The sequence below is a fragment of the Haliotis rubra genome, unplaced genomic scaffold, assembly GCF_003918875.1.
Source record: "Haliotis rubra isolate DU_JTF1 unplaced genomic scaffold, ASM391887v1 Scf49, whole genome shotgun sequence".
Lineage (NCBI taxonomy): Eukaryota > Metazoa > Mollusca > Gastropoda > Lepetellida > Haliotidae > Haliotis > Haliotis rubra.
In genome coordinates, this window is record NW_025767179.1 from 1,409,289 (window position 1) to 1,428,715 (window position 19,427).

Consider the following 19,427-nt stretch of genomic DNA (forward strand, 5'->3'; position numbering starts at 1 on the left):
ATCTTCTCTTGAAGCAAAGCTTGATTGTTTGTACATTAAAACCAGTTATTCAATTGCACATGTTGATTCATTTACAGTTGTGGCTTTGAAAGAAAAGAGAAAAAGAATTTATCTTAGTTTGTTTGATGAAAACAGTGCATTACATTGTTTTGCGCCAACCTTAACAGGATACTCCATATTCAAAATTTACATGTAGTAGTTTGGAGTGGCTGTGCCTCCTTGTCTCATACCCAAACAATGTATAAATATAACGTTCTTTCATCGCTTTAATTCATTTCTATATATGGTCCAAACTCTTAAGATTACCTTTGAGGGGAACTGTTCAGCATGATTATCGGTAATCGATTAACCCCTCAAAGTAAACCGTGATAATGACGTTATGTACTACCAACCTATTCTTCCCACTGAACGACCGTGTTGTGTTCAAACATACACAGGACGTACACTCGCCGATTTGCTGACACATGATGCATTTTTAACGAAGCGTCAATAACAGTCAAGCGTGAACCGATGTCTGTGTGGAGTGTCACAACCCCAGAGACAGGTACGTTCAAACTACACCGCTATATATGTGTTGAAAGATGTTTGTAATTACAGTAAAATACATGTTGTCAGCATCCGTATGTTGTATCTCATTGGCCTCTTATACCTGATAATGTCCACTTTGTTGCTGAGACCATGGAAATGGTGATGCATAATTTGTGACTCACGATCCCAGTGATGTGTATGCACATATACGTAGAGTCCCATTACAGCTTTCTGGATACTGAACTGCTGGTATAGATTTCGAGTCTGAAGTTCAAGAAATTCGAGTTTAATGGAGGCTTAGGCTCACGGGATTCCGGTTGATAATTGGCACCGAGGATCCTGTGCTTGTATCGAAATCGAATGAGGTATCAGGTGATAAAGCTATGTCACCAAGCTGAAAGTGTGTTCATCGCTGGTCTTAGTTCATGCGTTCCATCACCCTATTGCCTGGCTCGGATTTCATTGTTTTAAAGTCGAGATGAATCAGCTGAACCGTGAATGAACTACCACTGTAAGAGTTTGTTGATAGTGAAATAACCTGATTGGTTACCTGACTGGCGGAGTCTTAGTCAAGTCCATTTTTAAAACCACTAATGTCTATTATTACTGACAGTGGGCGGGTATGTAGCTTTCATATCTAATGGAATAGTTGATGCGCCGCCACAAAATTTGTGATACACATATTTGATTTTCTGTATCACAGTGTCATGTAAAAAGTGTTGTGTTCCCGTATTGCTTAGGTCAACAACTGAAATGCCATTGCATGTGTTTGTGTTACGTGTCATCGTTGGGGCAGGACCCTCCCATCTTTTTTGCAAAATATATATGGGTAGTCAGTTGGTCAGTATTGGATTTCATGTTTAAAGGTAATTGAACAGGGCATTACACAGTAGTTCACGCAGGTTTACTGTGTTAAGACGAACAAGCGCCGAAATAATATCAATAGTATCGATACAGTTATACAGTTATTTGAGACCCACCCGTCCGAGCCGTCGCAATTCGCTTTTTAGAAACCTTTGGTCATAAGTGTGAATCCGGGTTCTTTTTGTTCACAGGCTAATCTACACTAGACAAATGCTCACAGGTTTCCCGGTGTACTGTCTCAGTCCTGTCTCACCCTCTACCTCCATCCGTAATTATAACTGAAAAACAATTCACCGCGACTTCAAACCAATGTTCCTCACTACCCCGAATACCTTAGTTTATGTAGCTTTTTACCTCTTACTGCAGCACACGCTCAGAGCTGCAAAGTTAGATCATCACAGGTTGTGTTATCACAAAACTCGCATATCCACGCATTGTCTTCTTTATTGCTTCAATCCTTGTGAATTATTTATCTGCCATCGATCGTCGAGGACGTGTCGAGGTGGTAGTCAAGGAGGTTGCTTTTATGACCGCCACTATAAGCCATATCCAACACCGCACTGATACAAGATCCCAATGGGATTGATAGTCTACAAACGGACAAATAGATACGATAGAGTCACATATGAGTCTTAATTTACGATAGATGTTGATAACAATGGAAACTCTAATCACCTGGGGCTCCTTTCACAAAGCAACTTTACTTAGGTTAACCTTGACTCCCATTCTTTAACATTGCACTAAGGTCACCTTAATGCTTTGTAAAAGCAGGCCATGTAGTTCTTTAACTCAATGTTACTTTCAAAGAGTACAGACCCACACGTATATTATAGTAGTATTGGAATTCGTTTGCATTTACATCCTCATTGTAGTTATTGTAACACCATAGGCGGTGGGGTAGTATAAAGGTTAAAGCGTCCGCCCATCACGCTGAAAACCCGGGTTCGATTCCCCACATGGGTGCAATGTGTGAAGCCCATTTCTGTGAAGCGTGATATTGCTGGAATATTGCTAAAGGTGGCGTAAAACCATATTCAGGTACATGCGCAGCTAGGATTTCTTTCTACAAATGACAATTTTGTCAGTAACGCAAACTGTTACCATGTTGTCTCGTCTAAACGTTTTTCTTGGATATTCAAGAAGCAGCACAAGTCTTTCCCGATATGTGACAGGGGATACTGACGAGGTGGAAAGAAAACACCACTCCCGAGAGATGTCAACCGTTACATCGCTATGGGCCATGTTGCTAGTCGCGTCCCGAGCAGTTGTAACACAAGATACAGGTGCGTCTATAATGAATTATTAAATGTTTTCCAATAGTTTCAGTACAATAAACTTCTACACAAAGAAACCTACAGTGCAAATAGAACATGTTCTTTGGTCCGTTAAATGAGCATTGACTATATTCAAACCACATTACATTTTATTCTACCATGTTAAGGTGTACTGGAGTTTTAACTCATCAACTATCTATGTTTGTTTCTTTGTGTTGCCTTGACACAAGTGCCTATTTTCGATGTACAACAGTTTCAAATGGACATACATTAATAAACATCAGTATCATTTCAAAACCAAAATGGCATCGATCGGTGGTTTGTGCCGATATCGTTTTTGTCACCAATTTTATCACTTGTCTATCTATAGACATAGTTCATTATGATAACTATCATTCATTTTAAATTATCAGTAAATCAGCCACAGTGTGCCATCGAAAATGAACTTAATAATAGTCTATTACAAATTGACTTCTCAACAGCGACATCTCTGAACACTATCAATCACTATTAGATAAACGTCATTGAAATAGCAATTGATAAAAATTTTGGAGAAATCAAATCCTGAAATTATGTTTTTGACAAGGGGTCATTGCGAGGCATTATTTTGGTGAAGAAGACCATTTCCGTTTCAGATTGTCAGGTAAAGAACTGTCTCATATGTAGAGACGGAATATGCACTGTCTGCGATCCCGGCCTGTACGGGAGGGATTGTTCTCTTCAATGTCCTGCGAACTGTGCGAAACGACTGGTGTGTCCGCACGGCTACTGCAACGGGGGTTGTCGACACGGCTGGTATGGGTCGAGGTGCAACACCCGGTGTCCAGACAGTTGCCCTGTGTGTAATGAGCACACTGGCCTTTGTACAAGAACTGACGCACCGCCCACTCAAAAAGGTAAATCCTGTCATAGGAATCTGAGAAGAATCTGGCGTTCTGATACAAATACTGATTACCTTTTATTAACAAGCAGTTGACTATTTTTACCTCTTGTACCTACATCCTTGTACATTATTATTCTTCTCCAAGTCTATCGCTTTAATCAGTGAAGTGATGCTTGAGATTACATTTCTCAAGATGTGTATCTGTACTTATAGCGGAGGGTTGTTTCAGTAGACAGGACAGACAATGTCCATATTTGATTAGGAACTTACAATTCTTGTAGTAATCCAATATCTGTGGTGCTGGTGTACAGATGCTCTGCATTAATTCGTAGTATTCTCTTTTGTTACACAACTATTTAATCTTACGAATCAGGCGATTCCGTATTGCACTATGATTTCCTTACTGAAAGGCTGTGGTTATGGGTGTGATTTTGGAAGAGTGTTCCAAATCAAATGGAAGTTGTTTTGTGTAAAATGCTATTCTGTCTTGGTTCTGTCGTGATCGGAACCTGGCACTTGGCACGTCATGCGGAGGAATGCGATCTCACGTATATAATATATATACTGAACCGCAAAAGAAACGTCATACAGATAGAGGTGTCTCAAAGCACACACTTTAATTCACTCTAACTAACAATCCAAACGGAGGATTGAGTTCAGACTTGGCAATTATGGTACATTTAGAGTTCACACAAACAAAATCACTAAAAATGGCACCATTAACATATCCCAAAGTCAGTATCATGTGTGACCTCCATGTGCATCGATCAAAGCGTTGCATCGTCTATACATGAAATGAATTAACCGGTTGATGAAATCCATAGGCACTTGGATCCATACTTCTTTGAATCTCGTCCCAAATCTGTTCTGTTGGACTTAAATCCGGAATGAGTGCAGGTCATTGAAGGGTTTAGATTGCCATGTTGTCTTAGGAAGTCAAATGTGTCTCTGGTTGTGTGGGCACAAGCGTTGTCTTGCTGGAAGATGTGATTTCTGTGACGTCTAAAACGTGATACAAAGTGGGGTCTAATGACTTGGTCAATATAGCGAGCAGCTCTCACGTCATTTCCTCATCCTGGACCGAGATTCTGGAACACCACGGTGACTACTCTCTGGTTCAGACCGATTGCGCCCCACACCATGATGCTTGGACCACCCCACGAGTCTCTTTCAACAATACACTCATTGGAAAACCGTTCCCCATGCCTTCGCCATACTCTCACTCTGTCGTCGGTTGTCGAAACACAAGGCTTTCATCAGAAAAAAACACAATTCTCCATTGTGGATAACGCCAATTTCGATGCTGAGTTGCCCACTGCAGTCGGTTTTGCGGTGACGAGCGGTGAGGACAGGACCACGATATGGTCTGTGACAGCAAATGTTTCTTTATCGCAAGCGTCGACGCACTGTATCGGCAGTAATGGGTCTGTAGTGGGTCCTAATGGTCTGGCGTGGTGTTTCTGTCTCTCTGGGCAAACGACCCTGCAGATGGTGGCGTATAATCTGTCGGTCTTGACGTTGTGATGTTGCTTAAGGTCGCCCACTGCGTGGACGGTCTTGGATGCTGTTAGTAACCTAATACAGCTCCTGCAGTCGCTAGATTGTCCTAACATGAACATTAAAATGATTGGCTACCCTCCGTGCAATGGTCCCAAGGCTTGGTTCCTCTGATTACTCATAAGTAGTGGCATGGCGATTGTGTTTAGAGTTTGGAGTTTGGAGGGTTGTCATGATATGCACCTGAATTTTCATTTTCACGAATGGCATACGGAACCTTTTACCACGTCTGCCTTTTTAGGTACGTTTGGTCGATATGCGTTTTTATCAGAAACCACACTGATGTTGGTGATAACTGTCAATTTGGATTGAAAAACGTGTTATCAAAACGGTAGAATCATCATAACGACACCACCCTGTGAGAACAAAATTTTGCATTTGGTTTTGAAAGTCGACGTTTCTTTTGTGGTTCAGCATGTGATTCGTCTCTTTCGCGGAGTGATACACAGGCCACTGTAACCTCAATGAGGACGTATCAGTTGTGACGTTAAGAGTTAGATTAAAACACTGTTTGTCATGAAAAGGATATGTAAGAAATATAGACGGTCACACAAGTGCATTTAAACCCGAAGATATCATTGTAGGAGAGAAACAACTCGTTGATTCTCTAGTACCATATCTTTTCGTTCAATACATAATGTGGTGTGACGTTCTATATAGATATTTCCAGATTCATAATTTAGTTATTTAATATAGCTAATGTGTTGGTTTTTTTACCCCAGATGCATTCAGATTGACTGTATAGTTGCAGTGCGCGTTGAGTGTACAGACATGTTTTCGATAACTGGCGTGTTTGTAGTTCAGGTGTAGAAATCACAACATGTATAGCAAGATATGTTCACATTAGTATAGAAATACTTAATATGGCAAACAGCTATAAAGCTTCGCTAATGGTAAAGGTTAGGGTTAGAATTCGTCTGCAGCTTCTCATATTATAATGATTGTTGTGCGGGGCAACCAACGGGATCGAGGCATCAGACTTGCTGATGATGCCGTTGTTTCCAAACTGCTCAGCTCGATGCTTATGACAGTAATCATTTTTCTGTAGAATAAATTGCTTCGCCTAAATACAACGCGAATATGGCAAGACGTTTTCACATTTATTAAGAAATTACTGATATCTGTGTTTTAAAGACATCTATTATATTCTTAGATATAAATACTGTGTTTGAGATATCAGTAAATAATTCAAGATACTTTTAATTAATTTCTCATTTTCAGAAGAATGACTTATATCTTAAAATGTTACTGAGATATAAGATATTTCTCGATATCACGAAGTTTGTTCAAAATATCAATAAAACAATTGTCATCGTATGGTACAAATTCACATCAGAAATTGATTCAGGATAATTTTAACTTCAATTCGAGATATATGGAAAAATGTTTACATATCCACAAATGCATTACAGATATCAAATCGTTACATATTACCTTTAAGTCAATTAGAGATATATTTAACCCTACCGTTACTGATATCAAAAAACAAATTGAAAATATCGTTGATAATTTTGAAGATATCTTCATGTTTTTAATATCTGTAATATAAGTGACAGGAAAGAACGGCAAACGAATTATCCCGGTCCACAAAAGGGAGAGAAATTATTTACAGATATCTTAAGTAATGCCGGCTACGATTTCTTCAGTTCCTAACTGGCGGTAAACGGGAACGGGTGGGGGCACGTTGAGAGTAGAGAACCAGCGAGAAGTCATTTCCAAAGGACAGTTATCGCCCTTCGTAATATAAAAATCATTAAAGATATCAATCAGTAATTAAGGTTATCTGTATCTAGCTAAAGGATATCAGGAACTGACTGATATCATTAAAAAAGTGAATTCATTAGTGTGCTTCATTAGTGTGCTTCATCACATTGCTTTCGTGATATCATGAATTGTATTGCAGATATCTATAATTGTCCTTTTTCGAGACATCCCGAATTCTTTTCACGACATTTCCAAAACCATTTCAAGATAGCGTGAATGCACTGCAAGATATCAGTAATTTCAAAATACATGTGAGAACGACTTGCCATGCACACGTAATTCATTTGCAGTGTGCCCAGCCAACTGTTACTGTGTGCAGGGGTCTTGTATCCAGTGCAGAACAGGCTTCACGGGAGATAACTGTCAGCTTCAAGGTGAGATGTGATCAACTTGTACTTACTAATGACATTAATTCACTTTTTAATGATATCTGTGAGCCAGTTCCTGATATCCTTCAGTTAAATACAGATAACATTAATTATTTATTGATATCTTTCATGATTCTCGTGGCCGTTTCTTATCTACAAGATCTAATGTATGCGTATTTCAGAACCTCCTAAGGACAACAAACCAACGACTGGCTATGACGTGCTGACGGCGGTTCTCACTGGGGTAGGTCTGCTGCTGGGGGTGACCTTGTTGACACTCTGTGTTGCCTGCTACATTTGTCAGGCACAGAAGCGATCGAGACGAGCAAGCGTTGGCGTTGGGGATGGGGGGAGGTGTTGCCCCAGCATGCGCGCCATACACCCTAAGAGAGTCAGCTGAGCAAGAACAGAGATGTGACAATTCACCGAACAGAGCATTATTTCTGCCATCTTATCACGTTGCTGCCGCTCCTCCTTCGTATGACTCCATCTTCTGTGAGATATCACGTGACACAAGAGAGTCACGGCGTGCATGCAAGCCACCTTCTTATGAAGCAATTCACCATGTGTGACTTCAATATTGATGCTTGGTAAAGTTACCGGATTACAGTTTCAAATTCAACTGAACATTCGTGCAATATGATATTGATATCTTTTCTTGCACAAAAACTTACAGGCTACTGGCCTATAGCAGATTCCGTATGAAACAATTGTGTAGAAAATATTTTGAGTGGTTATATATGCTGATTTATCATTTAGAAATCTGCTAAGAATCTTAATACAATGACATTTACAGGCGACGTGAATTCATTGCACTTAAATGTTGAGACACTATAGCTGGAGATACAGAAATTGTGGCAAATGTGTAGCAAATTCAAAGCACACAATACCTAATGTGGGGATTCGAACCCGAGTACAATACAATGAGTGTATTCTTACGTAAGTGAGTAGCCATTGATAGCTTTTGTAATTTTACTCCAAAGTGAAGAATGGACACTGTTCATTCAATTTGTTTATTGTTTGGACATGTACAACGAAAAGTGACGCAACTCCTTTTGACTTTCTATTACATATATAAATAATCCTGATCGGATTCAACGTATTCGTCACAAATGAAGAGGCGACAACGATATGATCCGTGACTTCATATGATTCGTATACACGGACCTTCTCAAAGGCTGCATGAACGCTATAAAAACTATTATTAGAAAGAAAGGGAAAGAGAGTAAGACATTTTGATCGCTTTTTTGAGATGAAATGTCTTTGAAGAAGTGTTTCCATGCGGCATTACAAACACTGGAATCCTATAATAACATCCGTGACCTGCCATTGGTTGCTTGCATGTCAGCGCACCCGGATATGATATGAGGCATGTTGATATCAAGCTCTGGTTTGCCTGACCCAGATTTACTTCTTTACAGACCATAAAGAAATATACATCCGTGCTTGATGGTCCCTCAAATATATATAACATCCAGTCTTGTCTATCCTCAAAAACATAAGGTTTGGTGTAAAGTAAAAAACTGATGTGAACATTTTATAAATGGATCACTAAAAATCAATGATAACACCAGGATTTCGAAACTGACATAAAATGTTAATTCAATGGTGATGTGTTTCATGCGGGTCTCACGGTTGTTTTTTGGAGCTTGGACCAAGCAAGTTTCGACCTTTTTTCTGCCTTGTAATGTTTTGTCAAATATAAAAAATATAATAATTTGCCCGGCAGGGTATTTCGAAATCTGCAACTATAGCTCAAAACAAGGAACCAAAATAGAGCAATCACGTTCTAATGAAGGCAGTAGCTACTTGGAGTCCTGGTACATTGGCATTGTCATAGGTTTGGATTTTTATTTGGTGTCCCCTAAAGTTGAACCGACAGGCTCCCCCAGGACGTAAAGCAATGCACAAGGTGTACACGGCAATATCGAACTCGGGGGACACGCCTACAAACATGGTGCCGACATTCTTCCGTCTTCCTTTCCACGTAAACCGGGCCGAGAGGACATACGGCTGAAACAGACACAATGTTTTTGACTTGTGTGTCACAATCAAAACACTTTTCAAATTATTCGCGTTATTTTAACTAAAGTAATCCCCAAACACCATTTGTAAACTGTCTCTGTACGTCAGTGTATATTCAAACTTGACAGACGGCTCAAATTGAATCTATCTGAAGATCCTCTGCGCTGGTAAATACAAGGTTCTTAAACATGTCTGTGGACATGCGTACCGTCAGAGACGTTATGCAATGATAAAAACGACAAAGCCCAGAAACGAGAGGGGGGGTTTGTCAACTTTGTGTGCGTTACATCCCTTTGCATATTAATATGTAGATGGCTATCAGTGAACGAGTGTTGTACCTAGGACGTATTATTTTCAGCAATACAAGTCCCTGTGCTTTCCACAATGATAAGAGTCATTGAGTTGAGTTATAAGCTACTTTTAGCAATATTCCAGCAACACTTCACGCGAATAATAACATTGTACCCACTTTGGGAATTGAACCCGATCCTTAGGCGTGACAAGGGAACGCTGAAATCACTAGGCTACGTTGCGTAGATATACGAAATATCCTTTGTACAAGTGTATTAATAATATAATAGACCATTTATATAGCGCCTTTCCTCGTCACAGGGATATGCTCTAAGCGCTTCCTGAGCTCAGTTAAAGCTACATACAGATGACAGGTACTGATGATTAAAAGTCATTTGTAGCGGAGAAATAGATGATTCTTGGGTCGTGTTTTGAATGTTCTTAGGGAAGGAGATGATGTTAACTCGATTGGGAGAGAGTTCCACAGAGAAGCTGCTGCATATGAAAACGTATTTAGATTATAGGTCGGGACAGCGAGTAACAGTTGTTGTGATGAGCGCAGAGTTCTTTCTGCAGAGTAGTGTGTCAGTAGGTCTTGAAGGTAGGAGGGTCCTGAGTTGTAGAAAGACTGATAGGTGAGCCAGAGAATCTTGAAGTCAATCCTTTCACGATACGGAGCCAGTGTAGAGTGTTCAGGATGGGAGAGATGTGACACCGAGGACTGGTACATAAGAGTGATGATGCGTGCAGCTTTGTTCTGCATTTTCTGTAGACGATGAAGTTGGGATGAAGATATACCAAAAAGTAAACTGTTGCAGTAATCCAGGCGGGATAGAATCCGTGTCCGCACAAGACTGGCAGTGGCTTCAATCGTCGGGACTTTGCGGATGCTGCCGATGTTCTTCAGATGGTAGTGGCAGGTCTTTACTAGACCGGCATTAGTGTACCGACTATATCTAACGTATGATTGACCAATCACTCTTACATTGTAATGACACAAACGGTCCGCGAACATCATCACAAACACATGCAAAGTCAACCCAAGTGTGGGACCACGGGACCCACATATCTATTACAATCAGTTCAAGCAATACTGAGGCATTGACTGTTTTATATAACATACAATACAATGAGAATATTTATAACGCGCCTTTTCCAGGCTAGACAATCAGCTCAGCGCACAATCTGATCATTATTACCCCGGATAATCCAAGCTGCCTTTTAGGCGCCAGAAGGTTAATAGTCTCATGACTTATTTCACCGGGTACCTATTTTCTGCTGGTGATCAAACTACTCTTGAGCAAGCATCGTATGACTCTCTTTGAAGTAGAGAAGCTTTAACATTACTTGACGTAAAGGAATCCTTTGTCAATTAGAACCTTCACATCTATAGAGAATAAAGGCCGAATCCGACAATCATTATTACTCAAACACAATCTGTATTACTCTGTATTAACCATTGAGTGATGGAACCAGTCAGCCTGCAGCACAACTCTGCCATTTATACCTGCAATTCTAGTTTACAGTATCCTAATTTACCTCCAGCTTGGTCAAGTATCCTTCATAGTTTAAGCGACCCTGCTGTTCTTCCATGTACAGCTGTATCCAGTTATGGAAGCCCGTCACTCTGTTCCCTTGTAGTTCCCCAACCATCACGTGTTCAAACCCACTGCTGCTCACCACACCACGTGACCTTCGAGGGTAAAGGTCAAACCAAAGTGTTTTCAGCAGGTTCTTTAAGCCGTTGTTTGTGTCTGTAATCACTCCTGAAACATAAGGTGTACAAATTTAGTTGTAAGTTAATTTTCAAAAAATAATTTTGCATATGTGCGTTGATGGTGTATATAAGTGAAAAACGATGAGAATACCGTGAATACCGCTAATACTCCTCGTTGCGTATTAACACAAAGTGTGAACATCGGTTTCTACTTGTATGCCCCCATCGATGTATGGAAGCATAAACGTAATAACGTGTGATTAACAGACAGCAAATATCTTGAAGACACTTGCAATTATGATTTTAACATCATCTATGACAGTCCCGCATTGTGCTGGCATGTTAGTTCTCAAAATATTCTTCTTAATATCGGTTATGCCTTTGGGTTTTGAAAAAGGAGTCTTATAGTGGTCGATATCCGCCTGGGGACGTTTATGGAACAACCACTTGCAACACAACACCGTCTTGCTGAACCATACCTCATAAGGTCCGGGACAGATTATACCCAGTGGACAAACTGAATTCTGTTAATGGGCATCAAGTGGTCACGAATGGCTAATTAACCAGGCTAGTTGTATATCATCATATCCCAACGGTGTGACTAGCGGCCCATGCTGTCAAGTTGGCTGCAAGGTCTGAACTTGCATATGCAAACCGTTGCAATCTAGCTGGACTAGCTGACCGTGGTTGACGTGGACAACGTTTACGGGAACTCACCTCGCTGCGCTAGATATTCACGAAGGATGGACATTGTGTCCGTAGCTACAATGCCATCGAGGAAAGCCTCGGTTTCACGCCTCTGGCTCGCCGTCAGAGTCTCCTTCACATGCACATTGGGGTCGTAGTTGTCAAGGAGGTTGATAAACAGTCTGTATGTGTCTCTGTTGAAGAACTCGTGGCTGATATTGTTGAACAGACTGGAAATACAATAATCACAGAGGCATTAATATACAGAATGTCCATTTGCAAATAAATGCTTCAGCATCACTGAACTCCTGAAAACATATGAAATTCCATGTAAACCTGTATTGTTTGCTGTTAGTGCCATCGAAGAGGTACACTCTTTGTCTCTAGTTTGGTGATCTACCTTCAGTTGATGGCGATCTATAGCCAGTTTTTATATTGTATTGTCTAAATAGTGCTATTAGTTTTAATTTTCCACACTAGTTTTAGTTGTAATTTTGATATTCTAGTTGTTTTTCTGTGCTTCGTCGACAGATTTTTATAATATACATCTATTCCATTTCAATGTCACATATGTTCTCGTCACGATATGGCTAAATATTGCCGATGTGACTTTAAATAATAACTCACTCACTCACTCACATTCTTTGTTAATCATGTGTTTCAAACGTGTACGTGAAAGGAAAACTATATTTTGGCGTATTGTTGACGTGTACTAACGGATGAGCAGCCCTATCGTTTCTTTCACCGGGAGTAGTGTGTCCCTGGTAGTCTAGGTTCAACTCTGAGAGGGGCAGGCGGTTCACATCAGCTGACCACAGTGCGGACACCACTTCCGTCAGAGTAGCTGAAATACCATTACAGTTGAGATCAAACACGATGTAAGATAAAGTAAACTATTAAAACAATTGACATAAATAAATTATTCTTTTGAAAGATTTTCCAAAACCTTCAAGGCGATGGTGTTGTAGTAGTTCGCCGCCACACGGGAGGCCAGGGTTCGATTCTCGACGTGGATACATTTGATGAAGCCAATTCCCTGTGGTCTGTGATCTTAATGGAATATTGCTAAATGTCACACAGCCATATGCCCAGACAGACAGACAGATATTTTATTTAAGTCTCACCTCATGTAAAAGTACAGATATATACACACATATTATACATAAAATGAGGTACTCTTAAGGGTTATGAGAGACTATTACATAGAAGTGATATATATGATAAAAGTAACAATATGAAATTAGCCGTATAAAAGATGTTTTCTTCTTTGAAGTATATAAAAGCAGTACCCACGTACTCGATCCAGTAAGCTCAAGTAAGACACAATTGGCATTGCGTGAGTGAGATTGGTTTGTACAACGCTTTCAAAATTATTCCATTTTCATTATGCGTGGTAGACTTGTCCAAGCCATACGTGATGTAGGTAGTGACCGTTTTCACAACGATGGGGTTTACAATCGTTCTTAACATCAGCGTTTAACCCTTATCCAACTCAGTCGCTTAATGGGCCGGACGGGTAACCTTGTGTATATAATCACAAAGAGCGGGAGAAACTTGTAATCAGTCACTCAGGTGACCTACCGTTAGAACTGATGGTGACAAGTGTTCTGTTGCTTTGTGTTGCTACAGACACAACTCCCCCCGAACACAGATCCATGTAGTCGTGACAACAGTCGCCATGCTGCTGACACTGGTCGTTACAGAAGCAGTTCCCGACTCTGCCTACCGTACACTGACCAGAACACGACCCCAAAGTCCGAGATGTAGCTGCAACATTGAAGGTGTCAAAAACACATCAACAACTCCAATACAACCATACATCAATGTGTGAATACCTTGTCTCAGCAAGGAACGGGCTTCATAACTGGATACAGTTGTACAAGGAAGAACAGCAGGGTCGCTTAAACTGTGAAGGATACTTGACTGACTGACTGACTGAGTTTGGTTTTACGCCGCTTTTAGCAATCTTCCAGCAACATCACGGCGGGGGACACCAAAATGGGCTTCACACATTGTACCCATGTGAGGATTCGAACCCGGGTCTATGGCGTGACGAGCCAACGCTTTAACCACTAGGCTACCCCACCGCCCCGAAGGATACTTGAACAAGCTGGAGGTAAAGTGGAATACTGGAATAGTCGTTAAAAAAGGAGATTGTATTTCGGGAGACTTCTGGGAGTGATATTCACAGGGTTGATATGGTACACTGCCGGTCTGTTTATCGGAGATGTTGTAGAAACAAGGTTAAATCTTATAAGAAGAAGGCGGCAGCTGATCTGTCACTTCTGAGTAAAACAAATATTAAACAATTTTGGAAGAAAGCTAAAGGTCATAACAAAAAGTCAACTAGTATTAGCAATTGTAATTTTGAGGACCATTTTTAGAATTTGTTTAATCCTGAGATACTCCCGGAACGATACTCTCAGAGAAATAGATCTTGATGATGTACAAGTGTGGATAGAGGACTGACTGACTGACTGAGTTTGGTTTGGCTGAAAAATGGTCCTATAATGGTTCACCTCTTGAGGTAATCAATAATTTTAAATATCTTGGTTTAGTATTTTCAACAGGTGGCAGTTTTTCACAAGCTCAGAAAATCCTATCAGAACAAGGTTTGAAGGCACTTGGTTCATTGTACAATATATTCAATGATAATGCGTACATTACTCCAGATATTCAGTATCAGTTATTCCAATCAGTTGTTTCTCCGATTCTCTCATATGGTTGCGAAGTTTGGGGCTTTATGGAAGCTAATGCTATCGAAAGGGTACACTTGAAATTTATGAAACACATATTATTTGTCAAAATGTCAACTCCATCAACTTTCTTATTAATCACAAAGTGGACACTAAAGCAGCTGTCTGTTTACCGAGTCTTGACCAGAGTGTGATCAACACACCACGCCGCCTCTGTACGGCATCATTCCTCTGGCCCCTATCCCCCTAGCCCGCTGTTGTTACAGGCGACTAATTAGTAGCTCTAGCCCCACGCCTGGCTGTTCTGTTAGCTGTACTCACTCCCCTGTAACTGGATTAACTGCTACTATTAATTAACACAACTCAGGTGTTGGTGCTCGTTAGTTACTCGTTAGCTACCGGTACTCGGTATACATAATAGAGAATCACGGCTCAGTGACACCAGAATTATTCTACAGGAACTCATGCTTGTCGTAAGACGCAGGGTTTGGTGGTTAGGCTCGCTGACCTCATCGACGCATGTCACCATCTCTCATTTGCCTAGATCGATGCTCAAGATTTCAATCACTAGTTGGCTTGGCCCAGACTCGATTATTTACATTTATTCTTCATATCTTAAATATTACCGACTCCGGGGTAGAACAGCAATAACGAGCAACAATGAAGGCCTATGAATCAGTTTAACTTCACCCCATAAGCGCCATATCAATGTCAGCTCTGAAGACATGAGTGGGACACTGGTCGTCGAGACATGGAGACTAAGGCTTAGTCTCTGAATATATGGATAGTAACAAACAAGCCCATTTATATGAAAAGCCAGGGAGACCAGAGATTCAGGAACCTGTCTAGACTTGCTTTATTTAGGGCTTTAACTGAGAGAGGAGCTTGGCAAAAATATGTGGTTCTGACAGACTAATGGCCATCGTACGGTCACCGTTAATGACTAAATATGACTGACCTCTCCTTTGCGAAACCTGGATAGTACAAGCATCTTGGTAGTCATAGCAACAGTCTCCATGGCGACGACAATGACTGTTACAGAAACAGTTTCCGACCCTCCCAGCGTTACAACGACCGCTACACGATTCAGCAGCTGGGATATATAATAGTATATTCGTGACATATAGTATAGCTAAAACATCACCACATATACTTAATATACAGGGTGTTTGTAAGGCAACACTATCGACCGGGGTCCATTAAATCAAATACCTGCACCACCCATTGTAATTTTATCTGTGACACCTGAAAAATGTTATAGTAAAACATTGGACGGACTTTGATCCACCTGCTGGTTCACGGGATTATAACATTCTTCCAAGCCGCTTTAACAATATTCCAGCAAAATCACCTGAAATAACACTTTATAGGTGTAGGAGATTTGGGGTTAGCATATGCCCCGGCACGCTATGCTTGTTGTAAGGCTCGGAACCCGTGAAGGTCCGGGTTAGGATATTGATCTTCAACCCATGCTTGTCGTAATAGGCGACTAACGGGATCGGGTGGTCAGGTTCGCTGACTTGACTGACACATGGCATCGGTTCCAAATTGCGCAGATCGATGCTCATGCTGTTGATCACTGGATTGTCTGGTCCAGACTCGATTATTTACAAACCGCCGCCATATAGCTGGAATATTGTTGAGTGCGGCGTAAAGCTAAACTCACTCACTCACTGTAAGGCTCGGGTTGAGAGACTGTGATTTCTTTAATTGCAGGTCATCACAGGCTCGTCTCAGATTTGTTTTCCATATTTTTTGCAAGACTTTGTAACTGGAGCACTGCGGAGATATATATGTCTTTAAACATTACGGACACAATGAACACAAAATTACATAATATTATGGTCCCTCCGCCCAATTTCAGCCGCGTGCAACAAAATAATCAAGAACATTGTAAAGTTGAGTCTTTTGGCCCAAGGATGAGTATATCAGGGGAGAGTCTCCCCCAAAAAGGCAGTCTCTATGAGACGATCATAAAGAATAATACATATTTTAGAGGAGGGGCATGAAAATGTACAATAAATTATAATTCGTACTTTGAAGTTTACACAGATTCCCGAACGTTGGGTGCTTGAGAGAGCGGTCATGTGATCTAAATTTCAAGGTTTATTTCTCTTGAACCCTTTAAATCGTTCATACGTGTGTAAACATCGTTCACACGTGTGTAAGCATTTTCCAGCCTATCTAGGTCACGTGAACTTTTGCCGGAACTACTTTCCGGGTTTTGCCAGGACACTCTCTGTCAAGCCTGATGTAAACAAAATAAAAATTATTTGTATTCATAGGTCCATTTCAAATGACAGAAAGCACCAACTGAGCACAGTTTTGCAAAATCTGACTGACAACGCTTCCGAAAACAAGTGCCCGCCAGCTTCGGTTTCAAGGAACACCAATGATCTTGGTGATGTCAATTTCGCGACAGAACCTGTTTCTGGTCACTCCAATGTTCGCAATGTCACTACCTAACGGGTTTCGCCGAACATTGTTCCTTTTCACAAGAGTTTAATTTCTCGCAGTTTCCGGGTTCATCTGGTTTAATAATACCCTCACATTGATCAAAAAAGATGAAACACAGTTTCGTCTTTTAATTATTTGGGAAATGTAGTCATCTCTGAGACCCCTTATTATAGTTTAGCTATTTTTAAACGTGACTGAAAAATATAGTAACAGATCTAGTTTACTATGATAACTTTGAAGTTTAACATGCCATCTCTTTGTGGAGAAAGGTTTTAAGGAATTTAAATTAAATGTACGTATATATACTTCGTATTATTATCCCAGAATAATTAATTTGAATATTTTTTATGACCCTTGGAAATTCTTTTAAAATGAGTCAGTTGGTTTTCCCAGTGAATGTGTGAAAGAACTGTAATATGTAAGCATTTTATATGTTTGCCTAAAAGAATCATAGTTTACACAAGCTTACAACTAAAGGACATGTGAAAACAGCGACCTAGTATTTTCTGTCTCGCATCGAAGAAACTCCCACCGATACATGAAATGGGATGATGTTGTTCAATAAATGCTGCGGCAAATGATAGAAAACAAAATGTGAAGATCATAAATCATAACTGACACGCGTTCAATATTATCAGGCAGTAACCTTGTTCGAGAAATGTAACAATCGATATATTCTTAGAGGAACAATATCCCATCCATCTCCAGCTGCCAAAGTAATGTGCTCCATGTCACGTGTCCATTATGTCAGGTATATACTTGACGTTCCGCGATGTCACACCTCGTGATTTTTCTGAACTGGTCACGTAACTTTGTCTCAGGTTGTTCACACTGGCGGATAGCCTCGCTGGTCAGCGGAGATAGCACACGTGACATCTATGTTCATGATATCCAAGGTTCTTTAAACATCATTTACAATCAGCAATCAATAAACATATTGTCGGTTAATCCTTTGAACAAACGACGTTGTTTTTACACAGGTACATTGAACTTTAAGACAATATGTGAGTGTATTCCGTCAGTTTAGGTAACTCCCCACACATATACTCGTGGGAAATCCACTGCTCAAGATAACAGTCAAGGTATTGCCTGTAAATCCTTTGATCGATGTCTTATTTAGCTCAGCTGATATTAAATAGAGAAATAGATTACAAAGGTTTAAACAGAGAAGACGGGTCATGCCGTTTGTGTGTAGTTAGGAACATAGATTCAGAATATCACTGTTGTTCAATTTGTCCGACCGCCTCCGTGGTGTAGTGGTTAGAGCGTCCGCCCGGAGAGCGGAAGGTCGCGGGTTCGATCCCCGACCGCGTCATACCAAAAGACGTTAAAATATGGTACGTGTTGGTCCCTGCCTGGCGCTCGGCATTAATGGGTACAACAAAGACTGGTCGGCTCGGAGTCAGTATAATGTGTCTGAGTGGGGTATTCATGCTTCACTGCGGCATGGTATCTCAGTGGGCTAGCACTATAAAACCAGCTTATCTCTAGGCTAGTACAAGCAGCCGCACATACACATACACACGCATGCACGTCGTCATATGAGCGAAATATTTTCAAGCACGACGTTAAACCCAATTTCACCTCACCTCAAAATGTCCATGTTATAATGGTCTAAACCGTTCTGTCATACCTGCATGTTACTATACTTGTCCTTCACATATACAATTTCAACAATTGATTGCATCTAAAAATACCCTTGTATGATCACTGCTTGTAAAGTATGTATTCTTAGGATATAAATTACGATCACGTTTTCGGCAGTGACATGTATATATTTCAGACGCTTCATTATGTTATACGCTGTAAATTGTATCTGTATAATGAGCCAGTGGCTCCCCATACTGTCAATAAACTTATCTCATCTGATAATCCCTCCCTTGCAGTGCATCCCACCGGTTTTATTTTTGCATAACACGTAATATATTTACCACACCAGGCGTAAATTTACATAGTTGAGTACTTACCCCAGACACGAGTAATGACGTGACAAATGGGAACTTTTGTCAAGTAATCGGAGAGGTGTTACCCTAACATTTTATGCCCGTTATGAATATATTAACTGAGCATCAAGTGAATGATGACAAATAAACTGGTGTAGGTTTATACCAAAAACGTGGATCACAACAAGGGAGTAGTAACCGCTGTATTGCATGCAGTTTAGTTGCTTAATAATGAATGGTCGTTGTTATTTTGAAGATACGAACGGTTCTTGTTGCATAAACAATATGTACATGCATGTGTTATGTGTTAACGATATCAATTGTATGTACATATTTACCAAAGTGGAATCCTCGGTGAGGTAAGGTGAAACTG

At 40.5% G+C, this 19,427-nt stretch overlaps 2 protein-coding genes across 2 annotated transcripts; one reads left to right on the plus strand and one right to left on the minus strand.

Moving 5' to 3' along the window:
• The first annotated feature begins 408 nt into the window (after window positions 1-408).
• Window positions 409-8,036, plus strand: LOC124291371 (tenascin-like). Its single transcript, XM_046728358.1, has 5 exons — window positions 409-544; window positions 2,533-2,675; window positions 3,302-3,562; window positions 7,161-7,244; window positions 7,421-8,036. Exons 2-5 carry the CDS (start codon window positions 2,606-2,608, stop codon window positions 7,636-7,638), a joined length of 633 nt encoding a protein of 210 aa, XP_046584314.1. The 5' UTR covers window positions 409-544; window positions 2,533-2,605; the 3' UTR covers window positions 7,639-8,036.
• Window positions 8,037-8,303: 267 nt separating this feature from the next.
• Window positions 8,304-12,613, minus strand: LOC124291291 (uridylate-specific endoribonuclease B-like). Its single transcript, XM_046728266.1, has 4 exons — window positions 12,594-12,613; window positions 11,989-12,188; window positions 11,094-11,320; window positions 8,304-9,251 (listed from the first exon to the last, which is right to left on the minus strand). The coding sequence occupies exons 1-4, from the start codon at window positions 12,611-12,613 to the stop codon at window positions 9,021-9,023; spliced, it is 678 nt and encodes a 225-aa protein (XP_046584222.1). The 3' UTR covers window positions 8,304-9,020.
• Between the last annotated feature and the right edge of the window lie 6,814 nt (window positions 12,614-19,427).